The sequence below is a fragment of the Micropterus salmoides genome, unplaced genomic scaffold (genome assembly GCF_014851395.1).
Source record: "Micropterus salmoides isolate LMB-PRFRI ecotype aquatic unplaced genomic scaffold, ASM1485139v1 Ms_hic_scaffold_10, whole genome shotgun sequence".
NCBI classification, from domain to species: domain Eukaryota; kingdom Metazoa; phylum Chordata; class Actinopteri; order Centrarchiformes; family Centrarchidae; genus Micropterus; species Micropterus salmoides.
In genome coordinates this window covers 15762753-15786119 of record NW_024040041.1, presented here as the reverse complement: position 1 = coordinate 15786119, position 23367 = coordinate 15762753, and the positions used below count along the sequence as shown (strand labels likewise).

The 23367-nt window shown below is 41.8% G+C and overlaps 1 protein-coding gene across 2 annotated transcripts in view; it reads right to left on the bottom strand.

Annotated features, from left to right (window-relative positions):
- Positions 1-209: 209 nt before the first annotated feature.
- Positions 210-23367, bottom strand: part of cacna1ia (calcium voltage-gated channel subunit alpha1 Ia) — a 98900-nt gene continuing 75742 nt past the window's right edge. Inside the window, exons 28-35 of one of the 2 annotated variants that reach the window (XM_038698507.1) lie at positions 22399-22477; positions 21045-21166; positions 18926-19381; positions 13273-13422; positions 7985-8122; positions 5687-5894; positions 4586-4821; positions 210-4299 (exon numbers count right to left, since the gene is read on the bottom strand). In XM_038698507.1, the coding sequence (XP_038554435.1) occupies positions 3568-4299; positions 4586-4821; positions 5687-5894; positions 7985-8122; positions 13273-13422; positions 18926-19381; positions 21045-21166; positions 22399-22477 (2121 nt within the window). In that variant the 3' untranslated portion in view covers positions 210-3567. The remainder of the gene's footprint in view (positions 4300-4585; positions 4822-5686; positions 5895-7984; positions 8123-13272; positions 13423-18925; positions 19382-21044; positions 21167-22398; positions 22478-23367) is intronic. The other variant, XM_038698506.1, reaches the window with a different exon arrangement.

Here is a 23367-nt window from a genome sequence, read left to right as displayed (position 1 = left end):
TCTCCGCTTTAGACTGTCCTGACTATTCCTCTTTTCCTGTCCTCTCATAGCAGACATAGCTTTTACTTACCCAAAAACAGCATTTAAAAAAAATAAAAAAGTTCCATCATGTGATTGATTTGTTGGAAGAAAAAGGTTTGTTTTGTGGCTCGGGCAGATTTTTTTTTTTGTGGTTTCATAGCATCAGTGAAAAAACACCGGGGCATTCCCTTTAACTTTGTACAATTTTATGAAATGCATACTAATGATATAATCATGTTCACTGGCAGCAATGCACACATGCAGATGCAAAATACAAAGATATGTACAAATGTGAACTGTGCACTCTTAAGGTGTGTTCAGACTGAATGCAAAGCAGATTTTAGAGGCAGCATGATTGCATACAAATTCAATGTGGAGGTGGACACAGCTTTACTCAAGGCAGTGTGAATTGAAGCCCATCGGCGCGAGCTGAAAACGTTGAAACCTTAGCAAAAAGATGTGTGCTTATCCCGAGCTATTGTACCCCACTGCATGAACATACAGAGACAAGAAGAAGAAATAAACATAGAGCCCGGAGGAAGATAACTAAAACTTGAGTTCCTGCTAACTTTTGAAATCAGTCTGAGTCAGAGCTGTAGCACACACATACTGTACAAAGGCACACCCTGCTCACACACACAGTTGGTGCATTGTTAGGTAGTTGCAGCTTATGTCTGGACTGTCTGGCTGTTTGTAGCAGTCAAATTTGTGCGAGTAAAACAAGGTGAGAATTCGCTCCGAGTTCAGTCTGAGCACACCTTTACAGCTATCTTTAAAATTTTACTAGTGGTTTTTACCCCCCACCTGAGTTCAATAACCTCATTTGTCCATGTCATCCAATTGCAGCCCATCTCTTTACTGATTGGTCTCTGAGAGGGCAGAGGTGCTATCTGATTGGTTGTAAGTTCAGACAAGTAAAAGCAGAAACGGACAGTAATGAATTCTGTTGTGTTCTGAGGAGATAAAAATCACATTGACATCAGTTACTCAGGGCATACACACAGAACATTTATTGCTGCGTAGTCAGGCTTTAACCTTTGATGCCATAATTATGGACACAAGGATTTGTCTCAGAAAGATAGGAGGATATATCTTTGAAGCTAAAACAGCCCTTGGTTGCTTCGTGTTTCACCTCTTCAACCTTTAATCTCAGGGATCCTCACTGACAAACAGGACACTTCAGGAAAAGGCAATCACTTCACCTGAAGTCATAAACAAACACACACACCCAAGCGCACACACACCCACACACAAAGACGCACACACACACACAACTGCCTTTACTATCACTCATTAATACCCAACACCATGTGACAAAACATAGTCATCAAAGTGATTTTGCATGATAAAAAAGGTCAAACCCTTGGATTTTCTCACATCACCTCATTCTTTTTGAGAAACTAAAAAAAGCAAGGTAATGATGAAAACACTAGGGATACAACAGTCTACCTCTAGAAATCAGGCCTAAAGATGAATGTCTCCTCATTTGGACGGAGTAAATAATCAAGTAAGTTTGCATTAAAAGATGCAAAGTTTAGTTCAGTGTGACAGTGTCAGCTTTTGATATCAACCTATGGTGTGTGAAAGGGTTGCTACAACATAGTGTGTGTGTGAAGGGATGGGGCAGAGAAGATGAGTGCATCAGGGTGTTGTTTCAAGAACAAGCATACTGTATTGCAATCCCAGAACCATGCTTAAAGAACACAAATGTGTCCGTAATCGATATGTTGTGGTGTGACTCTCAAATTAAAGCTTTCATAGAGATTTCTATTCATGGATTTTAGCATAGGAGGCTAAAAGCAAACAAAAATCCCTGTGTGCAGCCAGCCAGGAATGTCTGTGAGCTAGAACGATCCTCGTGTGCTGAGTGAATATGGCTGTTCCCCATCTCTGGCTGTCCCCTGGGACTCCAACATTTGAAAGAAATATTCCACTAGGAACCAGTGTTCCCAAAGAGAAATGTGCTGGAGGGAACTATCACGTCAGCGCACAGAGTTTGTTTGAAATTTTTTGCTTCGTTGCTTTATACACTGTCCACACCTTAAAAAATGTTATAAAACTGGAAGCCACTGGCAGACAAAAAGTCCTAGACAAGTAGTCAAAGAGATTGTATGGATTAAATTAAATTGGGACAAAGTAACGGCAACACTTGCAAGTGCCTATTCTCTTTTCTACAAAAATAGTGGAATAGAAATCACATGGTTATCACCCAACATTGACATCTTGATACACTTCTGTATATAGATAAAATTCTTGTTTAAATGCATTTCCATCATGCAGTCAAGGTCCTTCGTAACTCTTGTGGGTTTGTCCATCCTTCTCAAATCCTTAAGCATGGGGAGAAGAAGTGGTGGCAAAAGAAGTGTGCTTAAAGTCTCACTTTTATTAATTTGGCTGTCAACCGTTTTTTTTTTTTTGGACACAAGGCTGCCCCAGGCACGCATGATTGTTTCTTCTGATGGGGTTTGTCATGTTCCCTCCAACTTAGCTCTCTTTCACACTCATTTTTTCATTTCTGAGTGAGAGATGCCGGAGATAGAAGGAAAAAATAACCAATTTCACGAATCACTCCATGCACGGTTATACCGCAATCTGTCCATTTCTTTTCATTTTCCGCTGCCACTCTAAGAATAACTTTACAGAGGCACAAAGCTTTCATCAGTCAATACCTATCTTCTGTTTCAAAAGTACAGAGGTATGGTGGAGTGATGAGAATGATTTAATTCATGCCCTTGATACCTGAGGCAGTGATCTCACACACAATTCACACACACTCTTGAACTCTCCTCCACCTTGCAATTTTACTCTGAACTCAGCAGAAGGTCCTGTGCCAGAGTGAGTAGGACCTGTTGTTTCCGTCTGCCAGAACAGATGGACATTAGATCCGCTTTATGCTTGCCCAGCTAAACAAATGGCCCGCCTTCTCCCTTCCCAGCCTTCCTTCCGCCTTGATATATTCCGCCATCTCCGAGCCTCCTCCCACTTTCTTGCTGCACTGCCTCTGAGACATAAACAAATCAAAACGGTCTCTGTTGGCATGGATAGCTTTCAGTTTATGTACTTCTATTCTATTTTTGCATTTTCAACCTCAGTGAACCCGAGTCGACAGAGTAAAAGTAAACTACAGTAGAGCAACAACAAGACTCTCGTGTCCTTGAGTTTGAGCTCTTTTTTTCTCTCTGCTCCAATTGACTCCCTGATACAAATGGGCCTCCTGGTCTTTCAAGGTGAGCAGAGACCTTCCACGGCCTCCTCTACAGGTACAGCTCCTAAGAGGGACTAAGGACCTATCTTCAGCCTCTGGGCCTCAACTCTGCAGGCCACTTTCTCACCATCAGGCTATAACCAAGACCACTCCCCTAGGTAGCACAAAACAGGACATATATAAAGGGGTTGAGGGGGCAAGATGAGGGTTTGGTTTTGGAATACAGGACATCGTGTGTCATCAAGCCTCTCTCTCACTGATGGGAGCAGAGAGAGTGAGAGGGACAGCAATGGGTTTAGATCCAAGGAATGGAGAGACAAAGAAAGAGTAAACAGTAGGTTTCATCTGTTTTTCCGACAAGGCCCTACTGTTGTTTGGCTTGAGCTCTTCCCTTTGAGCCCTTGCTCGCTATCTCCTATTTCCATCCTTCCTTCTGCTCTTCTTGTTTCAACTAATACCCCTGTCCAAGGGTTGGCCATGAAGCCTTGGGAGTTCATAAGCTCCAGGCCGAGGACCTCCCTGCGGCCCTCCCTGCCGCGGGATGACAGCAGCATCCCCCCTTGGTCCAGGCTGCCTGTGCTGTTGCACTTCTTCACCGCCCCTCCTGGGTACACCAGCGAGCTGGGCGACAGCAGTGATGTCAACGACAAGCTGCTCAGTGTCTCTGACAAGTGTTCACTGTTGCCTGCTTGACTGGAGCCACAACCACCAATTGACGATCCAATGCCTATGCCCAGGTCCTCGTCTGAAGGGTCAATTGAGTCGTCGCGCGTGTAGCCCGGGCTAGTGCTGCCTCGGCCACTGCTCTGGCTCCGCTGGTGGCCCCTGGTGGCCTGGAGGGTGAGGGCTGATGAGGGGCTCGGCCTCGGCCTCAAGGTCTGGACCGGGGAGGAAATGGCCGTGTTGTCCTCAGGCAGCGGGAGCGGGCACACGAGTGGTAACGGAGCTGTCGGCAAAGGCAACTCCATGTTCTGTGGCGGAGAGATGCTGAAGCTCAGTCCTTCTTCCAGGGTTGTCTGGAGGCTGCCCTCAGAGCTGCCTGTAGCAAGGGATGAGTCACTGTGGGATGGGTACTGAGGACAGAAGGAAGGGAGAAATTAAGATTCATTGTTTGATTAAGAATGTAACATTATGTAATATGTATTGTTTTGATCACACAGACCGCATAAATGCATTTTATTGCACCTTAAATGCTGATTACAAACCAGTTTTCATTATAATTTCATTAATAATCGTCTGTTGTCAGTGACAAAACTTGACACCACAAAAATTTATCTTTTTTTTGCTTCACTGTCAGTCTCGCTCACAACTATCTTTGTTTACATCTAGTGTCCCCTCTCCTCCCCTCCCCTCCCCTACCTGTGTAGAGAGCATCTTGCTATGAGCCCCCGGGGAGCGGAGCGAAGCCCAGGAGGCTGGAGAGGTCAGCCGAAGGCCCCTCGACAACCGTAGGCTCCTACTGCGGGGAGGCGTTGGGAGGGGTGCTCCTGCAGGGTGGAAGAACTCTGCAGGCAGATGGAAGAGAGGAGAAATTCCACTGGCTCCTCCTTCTCCGTCTTTGTTTCTTCCCTCGTTGTTGCTGCTGGAAACGCCATCTTGAGGAGGGAATACACGCCTCAATATTGTTTCCACTTTTCTAGCGACTATCCCTTAATGAGATGCATAATGTATATATATCCAGCTATAGTGGAGGGGATGTTTATATTTATTTGTTTCTATATTAATCTGAAGCAATAGCAATATAAAAGCTATTAAGGCAGCAAGCCAAGCACAAGACTTTAAAGTGGATGTCGTGAGTGAATCCCTACCCCCAGTCTATAGAGATGTGTCGAAATGCTTCCTTCTGGTGGGGCCTGTTGTTGCTGTGCAGGGCAGTGGGTAGAAGCACCATCTGTGTCAGTGAAACTGACAGATATATGCTCATGTTTTAATGTCTAGTGTGGGCCTGAGTATATGATTTGTGATGCTACTTGGTGTCAACATTGATTAAGTTTAATCAACTCAATTAAAAGGTATGTAAATATGGTAATACCTCGCTGCAGCTGCACATCAAAAGGGATGAGGCAAATCATTTCCTGGAATTTATTTTACAGATTCTCTTCCTCCTTTGTGAAAGGTACATTTCTGGAATCTATATATTCTCTCCTGTAAATAACCTTTTTGTGAAAAGAATTTGAGATATGTTTTGTTTCTGACCTTTATGCTGGGAAGTTGTTGCTTTTGTTTTAAAAAATGTTATTTCTTGTACATACTGTGTCTTTCAAAATATACAGTATATCCTACTGTCAATTTTACCCACCACTTTATTTGGTATATATCTCAACAGCAAAAAATTTATAATAAATGGAATAAGAATTTAACTTGTTTGATGGTACAAATGCATTTTTAAATATATTAATCCTTAATACATTCCTTCATACATTGCAGTACAATGATTATACTTTATCTGGTTTTACTCACTGTGAGGTGAGCACATATACGGTTGTTGTGTTTGCATCTCCATCTCCTGCAGTGCAGTCTTTATCTCACTGCCAGTGCAGAGGGCCTGGCAGGGCTGGCCAAACCCCTGCACCTGGGTCTGCACCACGGTCTGAGTCTGAAGGCCTCCTGCATGACTCTCTCCACCTCCTGCCTCCTCAGAGCTGCGGGAGTCACTGCTGCATCTTCCCTGTAAGAGAACAGAATGATGTTCGTTGACGTTGAAGAGAAGTCTTTTACAATAAATCTCCAGGATAGTTTAATCAAGTAAGTGTGTGGATTTTCCACAAAACTTAATTTCAAAATAGACATGTAGGGATAGGCTTAATATCTTTATAAAAAAAGATAAATTATGTGATGAAAATTGCTGGAATTTATGTGCTGGAAAAGCTTATAATCATTAACATAACTTAACATTAGCCTTAACCTCTTATTTCTTTGGCAAGGGACAATTTAAGTTTAGGATTAGCATTATATTTTGTAAAGTGACAATTTCTGGACCAAGCCTGATAGAAAATGAGCACAGAAAAAAACCCAGCCCCCCTGGCAACCTGCACATATCAAACATGGCCCCTGATTCACATCACCCCTTGGGCTTTTCATTTAACTGCTAGAGAAGGGAGTGAGCCCTGATTATGAGCTGAAATAGCCTGGTGTTGTCATGTTAATGTTATATATTGTAACAATAACTGTTTGGTTCTAAATATGTGAGCTTGTGTGGTGGCTGGAACAGCTGGAAGCGGGAGGGAAGCAGGCGGCCGATTAAGGCAGGAGTTCAGCTTTGTAAGCTCTTACCGCGTACGTTTTAATTATCATCACGTAGGGACTGCAGAATCATTTGTGCGTGTTGGTGCACCTGTGTATGTATGTGTGGGTACGCTTTTGTGCTTCCATTAGTGTATTGTGCCTCTGAGTCATTCAGTCCTCGCCCCTGAACAAGCCCCCTTTCACACAGGCAGCCACCCACACCCATACAAACCTCAAACAGAGTTTGGCACACGTGGCGCCACCCTCACACACACAGACAGGCACTTTACAAAACAATGATTGACAAATAAAATCCCTAACCTTAGATCCTTTCTCACTGTCTGTCTGTCCCCTTTTATCTTTCTTTTTACCTCTCTTTTCCCCTTCTCTAATGAGTAGTGGTTCATAGCCATGCTTGGTGGTTGCAGGCTTATCTGGCTATCCAGAACCAAGGAGCATTACCCCGTTACAGAGGAAGGATATCTAGGAAGGGCGGACAATAAGGGATGGAGATAGAGGGGAAAGAGGGAGGTGCAGAGAAGGGGTCCAATTACCAGAGGGGTAACAGTGAGAAAGGAGAAGCATGAAAGATAAAGTCAAAAGAGGGCGAGAGGGGGCAAGAGGGGGAGGCACCTGGGATAGCGACAATAGGGAGAGGCTAGTTTTATTCATGAGAAGGTCTGTGGTGGATAGAAACTGTGTATTCTTCAAAGACAAGATAGTTACCGCTGATACACAGAGAGAAAGAGATAAAGGGGCCTTTGGAACATAAGGTTTATATCTGTAATTCACAAGAGAGCCTACAGCATAACCGTGAAAAGGATTTTATAATGGTCACTTGTTTTGTGTTTCCGGGAATGAACAGAAAAATTCAGCAGTGAGCCTCTACCATTGTTTGTGCTTACTGTGCATGTCAAGTACAAAGTAGTGGCTGTACTAGAAGTTAATCACTGTGGATTTGTTGTGCAATTGGTATTGTAGTGGTCACTGCGTCTTTTTCCTTTCTCTTCACCTCTCTATAGCTGTTTTTTTTTTTTTATGCACAGTTACACTGGCATGAAGAGGGACCTGTTTTGGCTTAAAATTCTGTGTAAAGATGACAAGCAGCCCAAATGTATTGTGCTGGTGCTGACATTAAAGCAGGTGCTTTAATGTTGTGTGACAGAGAGACAGGTACTCCCCTCTCTCTGTCACACACAACACTCTGTTCTAGTTGGTGTCGCTATTACTTAGGTATTCACTATATGCTAGTTATTCTGAGCAAAGCCACTATGAGAGCATCTATGTAAATTGCACATTATTTCCCATGATCAAAGCTCAGATACAACTTTCTTTGATGGATTCATATTGTAAATCAGAGCTGGCACACTGTCATGCAAATCCTTCGTATCCCCGAAAGAAATGATCTACCCTGCAAATTACATACAGAATGGCAAGAGCGTATTCATTTCCACACATTCTCGTTCATTTTGGTGCTGCACATTTGTACTTATCCTAATCTCCCCCTCCCCACCTCACTCTGCCCATACCCACCTTGCCCTCTCGCGCCAGCAGCTGGTAGGCAGTATGTTCGTCCAGGCTGAGGTCGTCTGGCAGAGCAGGGGATGAGGACTTGTCTGACAGCTGCTCTGACTTCAGCGATGCCTGCTCAATCTCTGCCATCCTGATCTGCTGCAAAAATGTACCCGTTATTCACGTCTCAAAATAGGAAGGGATCGGGAATAGGAAACAGCAAATGTTTCAGACTTCCTGGAATGAATTAATACAGCATGGACTCATCAGTGCTCAATATTATGTCTGATTTATTCTAGTCAACCATGAAATCAGTATCTTACATCTTTGTGTACATATATATTACATTTCTAAAGGAGCAGCAACAATGTTTGGACAGTGTCTCTCATGATTCCTATATATTATAGGCCAGAATGAGCTACATAGAAAAGATGGGTAAAACCTCCACCAAGTTTCGATATGCTTCACCAGGTGTTGACAATTCAAAGTGGCCAAAATGCTGTGGCACCTGTTTGTAAAGAGAGCAGGGTGAGAGATTTCAAGAAGTAATAACATTGCTTTGTCATTATCAATTCAACAAAAATTTCCCAGTGAGAGGCTGAATGAGAGGCGAGAGGCAGCTATCCAGGCAATGCGTAGACGGTAAGTGTATGTGCATGTTTTGTGTGTGTGTGCGTGTATGTGTGCACCTTCAGTATCTGCATGTATATGTAAGCGATAGCAAAGACATGTTTTTTTCCCATCAGGCATGGCATTGTAGCGGCACCAGAACCTCATAATTCTGCCTCTACAGCTAACTGAGTATGTTTTCAAACACAGCTATACATTAAAATGTGTGTATGGTAATGGTGTCTCATAGTGCTTGTGATACTCTCATACAAGCAATCCCAAAGACACATGACCAAACACAGAATAATTGGGAAGGAACACTGTTACTAACTATCTCTATCATTTGTTCCAACATTGGCTCCAGCTAAGTTTGTTTCATCAGGACTGCAGGTAACTCAGCCCATATGGCTATTGGATTGGTTTTAAATTATCGCTGCATGAGCCTCCAGTGAGCTCAAGCTTCTCGGCTGACACTCTTCTCTTCTACCCCTCCGCTTGCAGCACTTTCTGTGCACAATTTCAAAACATACTGCAAACAGTGAGCTGGAGTGGAATTTCAGGGTTCTAGGGTTGCCATGATGCGCTCAAGCAGTGTTTCTTTAAAGAGACACGGCAATAAATAGCCAGAGAGAAGCATTAAAAAGGGTACTTAAAAAGGGCCAAGTGAAATCCAGTGGAGTGAGGCACCGTTAGCGATATATTAACACGTACCCGTAGGTGAGAAAGACAAAGAGGTTCATAGAGAAAGATTCATGGCTGATATGCAGCATTAAATTACCATTGCCCAAGCACCCAAGGAGAGAGAGAGAGTCAGAGAGAGAGAGAGAGAGGTGGGATGAGGCAAGGCAGTAGCACAGCAATGCAACTCATTAATTTAAAGGAACACTTTCCAGATTTTCTGTTTTATCCATATATTGGCCCTAACTAATGCTGCTATGTGACAGTGCCATATTAGCTGACTTGCTGTGTCTCAGAGCCTCGCTCTAAATAGCTTCATAAAAGGTCCCTGCGAGTCATCGGTTGGTACATTCATCGGAAGGTAATGGAAACTACAGCCTTTCTCTTCCTGTATCATTCTCAGTGCCTCCAGGGACAATGAAAGCGGCACAGTGGGTTCAGGTTTTGGGTGGCTACACAGTTGCTTCCAAGGCATATTGAAGGCTTTACTAGCAAGATAGGGGACTCAGGCAAGAACCAATTCAAAGTGTCCTCAGCAGCTTGAGGGCAATGAGGCAAGGTATTGTTTTATTCAGCGCCGCTGGGAGGCCAATGAGAGGACAAGATTGTGTGACAGAGCAAGAACATAAGCATGACTAATATCGCCATATCGCATGACTCATGCTAGTCAGGACATATGATTGTATATGAACGTATGATTTATGTTAAACATAGGAAGCAAGTGCACCAGTAGCCATATGATAATTTTCCACAACACACAGTAGAAAAAACAAGTGCTTTTACTGGTTTGTTAAGTTTTTGTAAGTTTGTGTCATAGTTGCATAAATGCAATCATTTTTGCTTGCCTGTCAAATTTGCAAGCACAATACACAACATCTACACAGCACACAAAACTGTATAATTCTGCTACTTATTTCTATTATATGGAACTAATTTGTTGAATTATGCCAGTTTATTACATGGGATATTCTTTGCCTAACATATTCCATTTTTGACCTGCTGATGACCATAGATAAACAACATTACTTGTCTGTGACTTACACTGCCCTTATGTCAGAAAATATTAACTATGCTGTTACTTGAAAAAAGCAATGTTACTCCTGAGTGTACCTCTGCTATGGTTTAGCCTCTGCCTGTTCAGGTAGCTTTCAGAATCATACCTTCAAAATAGCTTCTGAAATGCTTTCAAGATGGCACCCAATTCCAAAAAATCACATAGGAGAAATTATGTTATGGAACACTCATGTACGCTTGAGAAGTGCCTGTTTATGCGAGCAACTGAATAAATGGCCCTCACTGCTCCATTGGATTGTTCCCTGCAGACTCAACTGTAGTCAGTCTCAAGTCCTTATTAGGCAGTTACTTGATGAATATTTCCACTGTCTCTCACACACGCTCACACACACACACACACACACACACACACACACACACACACACACACACACACACACACACACTGCACCGAGGTATTCCGCTGTGCCTTCCTGTCCCCTTAAACACAATAACATCGTACATAGCTCTCAGCAGTGAAATATTCATCTGTCTGAAAATGGCACGCACCCACGCTAGCTCTCTCACACACAAACACACAATATGCAAGTTTGATGGTTAAAGAACATGGAAAACTGAACGAGAACAGTACATGGATCAAGTACAGTAAAACAGGGATAGCCAGAGGACTGGAGGGTCAGATGGAAAGAAGAAGCATATAGAAGAGGTAGGAAAGATTGATTGTTTGACAGCATCTGCAGACAGGCAGAAAGCAGGACTGACAGGTGAGAAGATGTAGAACCCAGTTATTGCTTCTTCTGAGCTGACCCGCTGCACTTTGTCATTGTGATGGACAACACTGGCACAGGACAGTATGTTTATGAGTGTGTGTTTTGTGCAGGATCTCCTGTGTGCAAAAATACCCCAAAATGCAAGCACAAGAAGGATGTTGACGTGTGCGCGCATGCATGCATATCGGGAATGGCTGCATGTGTGTATGCATGCAACGGACCTCATTAATCCACATTTCTGCACATATGAAAAGTTCATATTATTTTGTGTTAATTAAGGGCTGAAATTCCCTGTTATACTATAACATAACAGTGTTTACAGTTGACACATTTTATAAAACATGACCTTCTGCAACACTTCCCATTCAAACTGCCAAACTTTGTGTGATGAATGAAGTCCTGTGTGTGTGTGTGTGTGTATGTCCATGAAAGTACGTGCAAATGCATGTTGCATGTGTTCCTGGTGCAAATCTACATGCATGCAATCTGGTCCCAAACATGGTGGTTGTGCGTGAATGTGTCTCTTGCATAGGTGAGTGTGTATTAAGGGTTTCAGAACTTTTGAGCTGTATTATTCTCCTGTGTGTGTGTATTTATACTCAGTGTTAGCATAGACTATTAAGTGTATATTTGTGCACACATGTAGGCTACACATATATGCTCCCTGCCATGTATGTAAGAATTGTAAATGTATTTCAGTCTACCTTCACACTCGCTTGCAGCAAATGTGGATTTATTTCAGGCTATCCCTCAACTTTATTTTCATCCAACACCTTGGGCCATATTTACCAAGCATCTCAGAGCAAGGAATCATTCCTAACCCAGTGGCAACCTCCAGGACTTAAAAGTGAAGTCTCAATCGTCAGTTTCAAGTATGCATGATGTTCATTTTTTAAAATACTGTTGCATTTAAAGTAAAATAGACGATAAAGCAGGGTATGCTTTAGGTTGGGGCTAACTTGTCGACTAAAACTAAAACACACTGTTCTGGATTTATCGTATCAGTGAGTCTTCTGAAATAAAAGGATCCAACCAGGATGTCTCTGAGTGTTTGCAGTCTTTGCAAAAAGGGTGATGGAAACATCCAGCGTGCCATTAGTCTGTAGGATGTAAGACCAAGAGCATTCGTGTAGCAGGCTATTTATCCCCTGTGAGGTAAAATAATTATGCAGGTGCCTCAAGCAGACCGCGTAAAACCTGTTGCTCACATATAATTGCCATTACAACACTCTAAAGAGTTGACATTCATTTTTTCAGGTAAGCACCATTTGTTTTAAGCCTGTTTTTCACTAGCCAAAATTAGCATCCCAATTAATAGTTACAGTTTACTTGAATTATGGATGCACCTTACTCAACATGCTAGCTAGCTTAACCCCTCTCGCCCAAATATGGGCTCTTCTGGTTCCAAAAAAAAGATGGTGATGACCAAAGTGCCAAACTTGAGGCTTCAAAACAGTAGTCCACAAACCAATGGTTGACGTCATGGTGGCTACGTCCATTTCTTTTTATACAGTCTATGGTCCTAACTGTCACAAACTTCTGATCCAGATTTAGACCTACTTAAAAGGCACAGCAGTTAAAGCTAGGGAAGGATCTGAAATGACCACAGCAACAAAACCATGGCATTTTCAAATACACTATGGATACTCTGCATTTAGTTTATATTTCAGACTGGCTGCTGTGTGGCTGACTGACCGTGCTGCTCTCTCTCACTCACTGAATGCAGCTGTCAAGCCAAAGAACTTTAGCAACAGCGAGCAAGGAAGACTGCCGTTTCATCTGAACTCACTTCCAGGGTAAGTGTAATGAATATATATCATTGCTCAACAGGTCATAAAAGTGGCCAAGTCTGGTGACATGGTTGCTGAATTGGTGACACTTGGGTGGGTTTCTTTATAAATAGGTTTCCTTTTCTGCGGTGGGAGTATTTTTAATCCTAGTAAAACATTCAGTGTGATTCTGACATGTTTGATAAATATGCGCCTTTAGTTTGGTCCTGTACAGCTCAGCAGGTAGAGCCTGTCACTGATAATGCTCATGTTAAAAATGTATGCATCTATCCATGGTACTGCAAAGTACTTTGGATCCATAGTTGTATCAGCCAAATGTTTAACCAAAAATTTTATGCCTTTCCACAAGGAGTTTAACATAAGGTCTGTGTGTGTGTTGCGTGATACTGTAGATGCAATACACAATAACATACAGTATGTGTGCATTCCTGTGTGTTCAGGGTGGTACCTCTTGTGGGTGGCCTTTGCAGTCTTTGCAGATGGGTGGAGGAGAGGAGTAGTGGTGGAAGACAGAACCGGAGAGGTTGTCGATCATCAGCATCTCCCCCTCCAATGTGTCCTTGATCAGGAGAGAAACGCTGTCCAGCCACTGGCTCTCCTGGAACACATACACACATACGCACACGGACACATACACACGGGACGCAGGCCGGCAGACCAGTATTGCACGCAGGCGCAAACATGTGCACATGCGAACATGCGAGGACAAAGAACACGCAGGGAAATGCATACACCATCGTAAGGGTTATAAAAATGCCTGGGTGTACACGCAGGTATGCTTTTATACTTTCTTATGTACTCACACACAAATGCACACAGTCACATATGTGCATATTCACCCACACATGTAGACTTCACATTGACTAAGCCCTCATTTCTAAAATCCCTCCACAAAAAAAGCACTTTCATTGTGTCAGAGATCGTGTACAAATAAACCATAACAAATCCTCCTCTCATACTTTGTTGGCCTTTAGGGCTAAACACTGTTCTCTTTTCAAAAAAAAAAAGCTCCTCAATAATATGACTCCAAACCCTCATTAGCCAAGTAACACATAATTTTACTATCAAAGCCTTGAGCACTGAGAGCGGTGCAATTACATTTGATATATCACCTCAATTAGGCTGTTCAATACCTTGTTGAAACAATTTAAGATTTAAGCATTTGCTTTTGTGCTCTGGGAATTATTAGGTTTAAAGCAATTTAGAGTGAATCAGTCAGGGCTTTTTCTGCAACTTAAATGATCCCTCCTTGCTTGAATCTCATCTGCCAGATTGGTTTTCCCGAAAACCAATCTGGCAGAAAAAGGGAACAACTGACAGAAAAAAGGAAAAGAAAAAAATACTTTCTGTGTTCCTTGGCAGGGCAATGGAGCTTCCCAATGAATTGGGTGCATTGTGCCTGTAGCACATTCATAACAGCCAAAATAACTGTATTACATCAGCAGATATATCCCAAAAGATACTGCGAAACAAGGTCACTCCTCTTCAATCCCCACACAAGTCTATTTTCACAACACATTTCTACAACACTCCTTATGGGACTATACTTAGATCTGTTATGCAAACACACATTTCTGACTCATACTGTTATATTACAATCACTCATGGCTCATGTTTTGAAAATGAGGGGGCTAAGAATTTGAGAGACAGGTTACTGTACTCCCAGCTATATAAATATACCTAAATCCTGCTGGTTTATGAAACAGTGCTGCAGTGCCACATCTTGGCATAAAGACAAACCGGCTGCTAGGCTGACTCTGCCATAGCCAGCTCTTTAAATACATGGATAATAAAAAAAACACACTCTCTCACAGACAGTCCTAAGATAGTCGACTCGGTGTAGGTGGAGAGCTTGATACAAAAATAATGTTTGATTGACTGTGGTGGCCTATGTGCTGGCCTCCATTAATAACTGTATTAGTGGACAACAATAGGGCCTGTCTACAGGGACTGGAAGTTGAGAGAGAGAGGGAAGAGAGCTGAAATTAATTACTGCGTCTATTTGACTGACACTGGCTCAGCTATTATCGCTCCTCTCGCATTCTCTTACTCTCTCTCCCTATGTGTGTGTCAACTTTCTACAGTGTCTCCACTAGTCCCTGTGCAATATGTTACCAGCATTTCAGCACAGAGTGAAAAATGACTTTTTAACTCTATATTATGGCACATTATAAAATGCACTGGTATGTCATCATGTCATCTGATCCATCCACACTCTTGAGCATACAAAGATGCATTTTATGGTTGACTTTGTCATCATAACACCCAATTGTTGGAGCTGGAGAAGCTACTGGTAATATCGTGACAATGTGTGAGATTCACAAAACCTTGAAGCACCCTAGTGCAAGATGTCACAATGTTAGGGTTTGTACACTTCCTCACATGAGCCTTCAACACACACACACACACACACACACACACACACACACACCCCAACCCCCCAATACTTGTGCTCTGAATAAATTGAATCGGTCCTGCCAGTGTGTTATCCCTGGTCTGCATTAAGTTCCTTTGTCAGCCAGCTCTGAGCTAAAAATGGCTTCATGCAGCTAACTTTAGCTCAACAAAGGTGAGACACTTCATGGCAGCCGATGAGTCATCGTTACGTGCATTTGGATGTGGGATATCTCAGACTATTATTAGCGATTTCATAATGGACGCGTGTGTCTTCGCTGTTTGACTGTGAGTATGAATACATGAGAGACCATCTACGCTCACACACAGATGTAGGTAGTGAAATAGTTATTTGAAAAATGTAACTCGCCCATGTACGTTGGCAAACTCACGCAGTCACATGTGAGTACCGGAAGGTTAATAAGGCGTAAGTGAACAAAAAAAAGCTTAACTGAGAAAGCAATTGAAATTGCTCATGTCTCCTTGCTGATAACATGGGTTTGTATGAATGCAGTGAAGGAAGAAAAAAACATACTTTCAAATGGTAAAATGAAAAGATACGACTTAGCCTTGCCTTTCATCTGCCTAATATCACTTTAGTAGTCTGGTTTAATTGTTTTTACATTCACACTTGTACGATGTTGCTATTACAGGACAGCCCAGTGTCTCTTTCTTCCTTTCCTTATATCTTTCTTTTTATTCTCTCTTTGCAGAAATGTTTAACCTTCCTTGCCCTCCCTTCCTTCTCACAAAAGCTGAAAAAGAATAAGAGCAAAGTACAAACAAACGATACAAAGAGATTGGTAAAACAACTGAGTGTAATCACGCCTTGTGGCTGTCAGTCAATTTTAGTCAAAGAAATTGAGCAATGACTCGATCAGCTCTATCCCATGTCATCGACGTTCAAACACTATACAGAAATTACTGCCATATTGTTTACCTCTTTTGTATTCTTCCAGCTTGTGAATCAAATATGTAATTTTCTCTGCATGAACTAATGCATACTGTGTAAAGAGAAGCAAATTGGCAGTTAGCCAGAAAACAGAGAAGGATACTTAAAAGTAAGGATTTCTCCAGTACGTGTTTTTGGCCCAGATACAGGTCTGAATTGTTTATTATCCAGCATCTGCTGATACTGTATCTGATTCATATTTACCTGCATTCATATTATCCTACATAAAATAGCTTTAAAGTGCACACTAGGCCTACATTCAAACGACTAAAGCAATTAATAATCTTCTATATATGTTTATATATGTTTTAAAGCTGAATTACTATGCATTAAGAAAGTCTGGACTGCGTCATGCTTTACATCATTTACTACTTTATTCTCCAGTAGTGTTTTGTTAGATGTTCTTGGAGTGGACAATAGGGCTGAATGATTTTGAAAAATATGAAATTGCAATTATTTTGACTGATATTGTAATTGCGATATGATTTGATGTTGGAGGGAATTATCATTTTTACACAATTATTCTCATTTTCATTGAAAAACATATTTAAATGATTATGGTGTGATTTTTGCAAGGATCTGTACCGAACAAAGTTTTCTTAAGTCTGTACAACATGATGTGTGGGCCACGATATGTCTGCAGTATGACAATATTTACTTTAAAATGGTATTTTGACACACATTTTGCCTTTAAAGATTCAGTGTGTAAGTTTTAGTGGCATCTAGTGGTGAGGGTTGCAAATTGCAACCAAAGGCTCACTGTGCATTCACTTACTCTTGGACGAAATAAGTACATTTAATAAATTATTCATTCTAATGGCAATTGTAAATTTAGCAGTAAAAACCTTACTCAGTACCCCTTCTCCATAAGGTTGTACATTATATCAATTAAACTTCTAAATCCAACAACAAGGCTGTGAAAACTGTCAACATATGGTCTTCCTTTAAATGTCTTTATATAATATAGGCTACCCCTGGCAAAGTTTTCATTATTTGCGTCTTCTTATATTTATCTTTATGTCCCATATACACTTTGTTCCTCTTTTGCAATAAAGATTTAAAGAGGTGGTATTATGCTCATTTTCAGGTTCAAAATCCTATTTAGGGGTTGTACCAGAACTGCTGAAGCTCCTCTTTTCACCCTGTGTGTTGAAGGCTTCGTTTTAGCTATGGAGTGATACATCTTGTTTCTAAATGATCTTTGCTGGGAGTTGCACATGCAGAGTTCCTAGTTAAGTACTACTAGCCAATCAAAAGCAGAGAAGGGCGGGTCAGCAAAAAGACAGTAAACAGCTTCTATTCAGCTGTAGGCTACATGTTGCCAACCAGGTTGCTAATTTGGACTGGAGCAAGAGTTTCAGAGTGGTGAGTTATTAATCTGTAACAAAATTATCTTTCATCCATAAAGTTTTAACTGAGCTCTGTCTCTACATCACAGTAACAACTTCATGTCCATTGACTGCCTGGAGGGTAGCTAGTGTTTGGAAGGGAGAGGAGAGGTGTGCTGCAGCTCAGTGTTTTTCCACCGGTGTTTTTGAGGACGTGTCGGACTAGCTGCTCAGGGAGCATTATGACACGTATTTTCATTGTGACGTCACAAGAAAGGGAAGTGAAGGCTGGACTACAAACGAGCTGTTTTCAGGCAGTTCAGAGCAGAGTTTTCTGTGGGAGATGGGAACTCCCTTTGGAATGGACTTTGGCCTTTTTCACTTTGCAAACATAGTACATGCACAAAAAAGATAAATACCTCAATAAAGGAGGGGGAAAAAGCCAAAAACCATAATACCACCTCTTTAAGAAGGGGGGGGAAAAAATCAAATTATTCCTACATAAATGCACCACCAGTCACCCCTCCCCACCCAACTCTGGAGAAGTTCTCGTGGGCGACACCCTCTGTTAGTAGCTAAATATCACTTTTCTTCTTACTTCTAACAAACCAGATGACTACTTCTACTATTATTACTACAAATTCTTCCTCTGCTTCATTTTCATACGTATTCAACGTAGTGACAAACGTGCTCTGTAAGTGGTTTGTCTGTTTGGGCTACTGTAGAAACATGGTGACGCAACATGGCGACGTCCACGTAAAGGGACCTGCAGTGTAGATAGAAATGTCTCATTCTAAGGTAATAAAAATATTATGTAAGTCTTTATATACCACTGATATTATATTATTATATATATATTATTATTATGTATTATATATTATATTGCATTTCTGTCAATCCTAAATACAACACACTGAACCTTTAACAAATATCGCACAATAACTGCAGCAGGCCATATTGTGATTTCGGTAAGATTTTATTTAATTGTTCAGCACTAGTAAACACTGCGGGAAGGTTTTGATAGTATTTAGGCAACTTATCCCCATTGCGGGCAAAAAACAGTTGCAGGCACAGACTGTCATTTCAGCAGAAACTGCTGGCTGCTGTTGATGTTGCTCTGCAGTTTACTTGCTTACAATGCGCTGCGTTACACAACGGTTGCACTGTTTTAAAGGACCAAACATGAGCTGAGCTACAACTGGGTTAAATGTGGGAAGTAAAAAAAACTGATCAGAAATGGATCTAAATCAATGAGGATCTGATTTTGATATAGCCAACACGGATACAAATACACACGCGCACCCCCACCCCCACCCCCACACACATACAAGCGCCACACATAAACACATAAAAAATAGGCCTTTCACACTATCAGGAAACAAACATGAGAATATTGGCACTGCACACACAGAAATACACACACTCACTTGTGCTGGTGAGTACAGGGTCCGGCTAGAGTCACGGAAGTTGTACGCTCCAGAGTGCGCAGTGGCTGCTGCATGTCGCATCTTCCTCATGCTTTCTCCCTTCTCTCCTCTCGCGCCTCCTCTTTCCTTTCCCCCTGCTGTGCCTCCAGGCCCTGAACCAGCCACGACTAGTCCCTTGTCCATCCTCGCACCCCCGCAGCCGGGGGCGCCCATGCAACAGAGGGTGCCCTGGGCCAGCTCCAGCTCAATTTCTGCATCCATCTCCGCCTCCTCTTGGGCCTCCTTGTTGGAGTCGTCCAGGTGCTTCATCAGCACAGCGACTACCACGTTGATGAGCACAAACTGGGCGGTGAGCACGAAGGAGACAAAGTACATGGGCGATATAAACTGAAGGCTAGGATTGCAGGCATAGTCCACGTCGGTGTTGTGGTCTGGTGGGCACTCCCGCAATGTGTCCTGGTGTCATAAAGGCAGAAGATGAGCAAAAGGGCCGCATGAAAGAGACAAAACAGGGTAGCAATCAGGAGTTGTTTTTTGGACAAAGCTATGTCAAGATACAGGAAGCAGACAAAATCACAGGATCACCTTAACATATATGAGATCTAATACAGCAGCCCTGCAAGAAATACAATGTTTTCATCTTTCAACAGTTAATTTTTGAAGGGTGAAAGGTTAGTGTCAGAGTTAGAGTGGTAAAGATATAGTTCTTTGGTAATGTATGAGGCCATGGTTTTGTGTTGTTTTTGAACTGGATTGGATTTTACTGTAAGAAATGGCGCACACTATTGTTTACATTGTACATTGTTAAGCAACAATGGAAAAGTCCTTATTTTACAACTGATGGTGGCAAAAATGCAGAGAAAAAGACAAGTCAAGACTGGTATTTACGCAAACATTTGAGGTAATAACAGAATGCATCATGCTCATGTTAACAAGGCTCTTTGTATTCATGACAAGTTGTAGCATCATCATACACTTTGTATTGTTTTGCTTCAATGCAAACCAACATTTTTTTTGTGGTTTTTCCACTCTGGTTAACATGCACACCGCGGAGTTCAGTCAGAGCAGAACCAAAGTGACAAGTGTTTTCTGGAGGAAGTACACATATCTCACCCTGGCTGTGGCCACACATAACAATTTTAGCCCTCTGAGCTGGAGCTGGTCTTTTCTGTCTAATTTGGCATGACATTTACACACTGTGCTCCTTCACACAACATCTCCCTTCTCTGCCATCACCCCCTTTCCATCTTATGTTTTTACATATTCTTATTCTTTCTCCTTCCAAATCTTCATTTGCTCTCAGTCAGTCAGCTTCTTCTACCCCCCCCCCCCCCTCCCTCTAGAGGGTAGAAATCATAATAAGTGGTCACTTCTTTTAACCCCCTTCCCATCCTCTCAGCCTCCCTCTTATTACAGTTCGCTGGAGTCTCCTTTTCTCCCCACTGCCCTCTTACCTATCCTCCACTCCCTCATTATTCCTCTCTTTTCTATCGTCACTGCGTGACTAATTACCACTCTGCCTCATCTGCTTAAAAACACAAAACACAAAAGCAGGTCTACCTCTCTCACAGCGCAGGTAGTAATTTGATGGCTAAAATGACAGAGATTTACACCGAGAGGTAGCTTCTGCGGCCCGCTGGTTTGTTTCATGGCCCGCTACCATCCACACTACCTGTATCCAGTGTGTGTTTAATGATCCACGGCTGACATGCTCCAGCATAATCTCTATTCCGCTCGCAGCCTAGGTGTGTGGAGGAGTGGTCATAGCTGCTGGTGGTAGTAGATGTGTGTTCTGGGGCCATTTTTGTTTTGCATGTGTATTTGTGTGTGTGTTTGTACAATGAGGCACAGTCACTCCCCTGCCCATCAGTAAGGAAATCTGTGCTCCCGGTGCTGAGCAAGCACATTTTCTTTTTATCACCAAGAATCATAGAGTGGAAGATAGGATGCATGAGTGAAATAGAGGAGTTTGTCAATTGTGTCTCTCAGGCCATCTTCACCATCGTTTTCTCTAGTTCTGTATTTATTCCTTCTAAAACACAAACTTAAGTTACGTTGTATGAAGCTTGTTTATCACCCTGTGTATTTGGCACACTATGTTTTGAATATCACTTCGTACCTTCATTATTCCATTCCAGTTGTCGCCCGTGGAGACTTGAAACAAGGTAAGGAAGGCCATGCCAAAGTTCTCAAAGGTAGCGTGACGACTCATACCCTCACAGGGGTAGTCTGCATTGCAAACTGAGGATGAGAGTAAGGTGGGTGGATGAAGGGTAGACAAGAAGTTATCGGGTCACAGATAAGAAAGAGGTGAAAATGGAACAGGAAGGGATCAGGGATAACAAAAGAAGAAGAGACGTGTCATTACTCTAAAAAATAACAGCAGGGGCATGCACAGTTTTTGTGGCTAAGCTGCCTGGTTGACTGTCCAAACAAGCCAACTCAGTGTAGACACAGTTTGTTATCAAATCAGCAGCAATGTGACCAAACACTCTATTTGTCTTTCTGCTTTTATCCCCATAATAATCTCTGGAATGTCCTCAAGAAAGACACACTTGCATTTCCCTCTAATCCTTTCTTCTGCCAAGCCCCAACAGGAAGCAATGTTGCCACTGGCTGCGGCTGCTGCACACAAGGGAAATGTGACAGTTGGGAAGATATATCTTCCAACTTCAATGTGGATATTTTAGGATAGTTCATATGTATCAGAATACTGGAGAGTGGGCTGATTCCCTAATGGCTGTCTGACTGCCGGAGCGAGAACTGATGAAAAGGAAAACATGAAGGAGATTTTCATGATAAAGTTAATACAAGTCCTCATGCTTTTACCATAATGAGTGCACGAAAAAACACTGACATACAGACAAATACAAACAGTATAAATATGATTATAGGATGAATCCAACTAGTGAAAGAGCATATTGTACACACATCATCGCTCTAAGTGTGCCACATATATAATGGTGCAAATTTTGTTACAGTACATTCCAAATAATATAGTTTCTCAAACGCTTTAAGTTACGCTTTGAGATCAAAGGGTAACCCATACACTGTAAAAGGAAAATCTGTCCATAACCCTTGAATTAATTCAAGGGTTTTGAATCATTAAGATTAATTTATGAAGGTCCACAGGAAGCTGGAGTCTTTTTAGTATTTATCTCATTACATTGACCTAAATATTCACATGTTTCACAATAAATACTCATGTATCAATAAAGTCTTAACATCTTTGATTTTGTCTTTACTGGTGCAGTAGCAAGTGTCCCTTAATATAATATACAGTATATAGATATGTAGATAGATATCTATATATATCTCACAGCCTTGGTTGTTAAGTCTTTAGAAGACTCCTTTGTTTGTAAATGATAGTTGTTAATCATTTTCTTAACTTTGTTTATACTTAAAGTGTACATATAGAACAAAAAAAGAGGTCGTGGCAGAATCCTTTGTAGCATCGAGACCGGTGCACTTACCAAGTTCTCCAAAAAGCTCTACTCCTAAGGCGGCGTAGATGAAAAACAGCAGCATGAAGAGCAGGCCCAGGTTACCCACCTGCAACAAACACACACACACACACACACACACACACACACACACAGGAGAACTTCTTACCATGCTTACGTGCACAAACCATTTGACAGCATTCTGACAACATCTGTAACAACTAATTACTTCCTAAACAGCATTGCGACTAGGATATATGCTCTGGCTAAGTTATGTACTCATTTTCTAATGTACAAGACTTTTTTTCTCTGGGGAAGAGCAATAAAAAGCGCTTTCCCTATTTGGCACTTAAACTTAGAATCAATACAAAACAAAGATCTTTGAACAACAAAAATATCAAGAAGTCATTGCTAACGGGACCTGAGATATATCAGCTATAGTCTTGCTTGCTTGAATGTAAGTAAACCGAAAAAGTGAATATTGTTAAACACTGCTATTGGACAAATTAGCAGGAAATACAAGGAGTAATAATGGGTTTGCATTAAAAATGTCACATAGGACCCCAACTTGCTTCTAGCATGTCGCTCCCATACCCTGCTTAGTTCTGCAAACCATGGCACAACTTCCTCTGAGACTTTTGAAACAACTGAACCCCTGATGCTGTTATGAATTTTGGAGTTTGGGGGTTTGGGACTTGGCTCGGTTCCACCACAAAACAGCCTTCTGCTACCACAAATGGATGGTGATGATGATATTGCACGGTAAACACTCAGGAAACCATCGAATCCCATTACAAGGATACAAAACCTAGACTCCTATTCACTGTCTTTAACACTCTGTTAGCAACACTGCTCCACTGGGAATGAGGAAAGGCAATGAAAAATGTACTATAATTATACTCCATGTGTTCTGAAGAGAGGTTTCGATCGCTTCACCTGTTTTTCTGGGAGAAACGTACTTGCAATATGTTGTTTACTCAAGTTCAATCTAGGAACAAT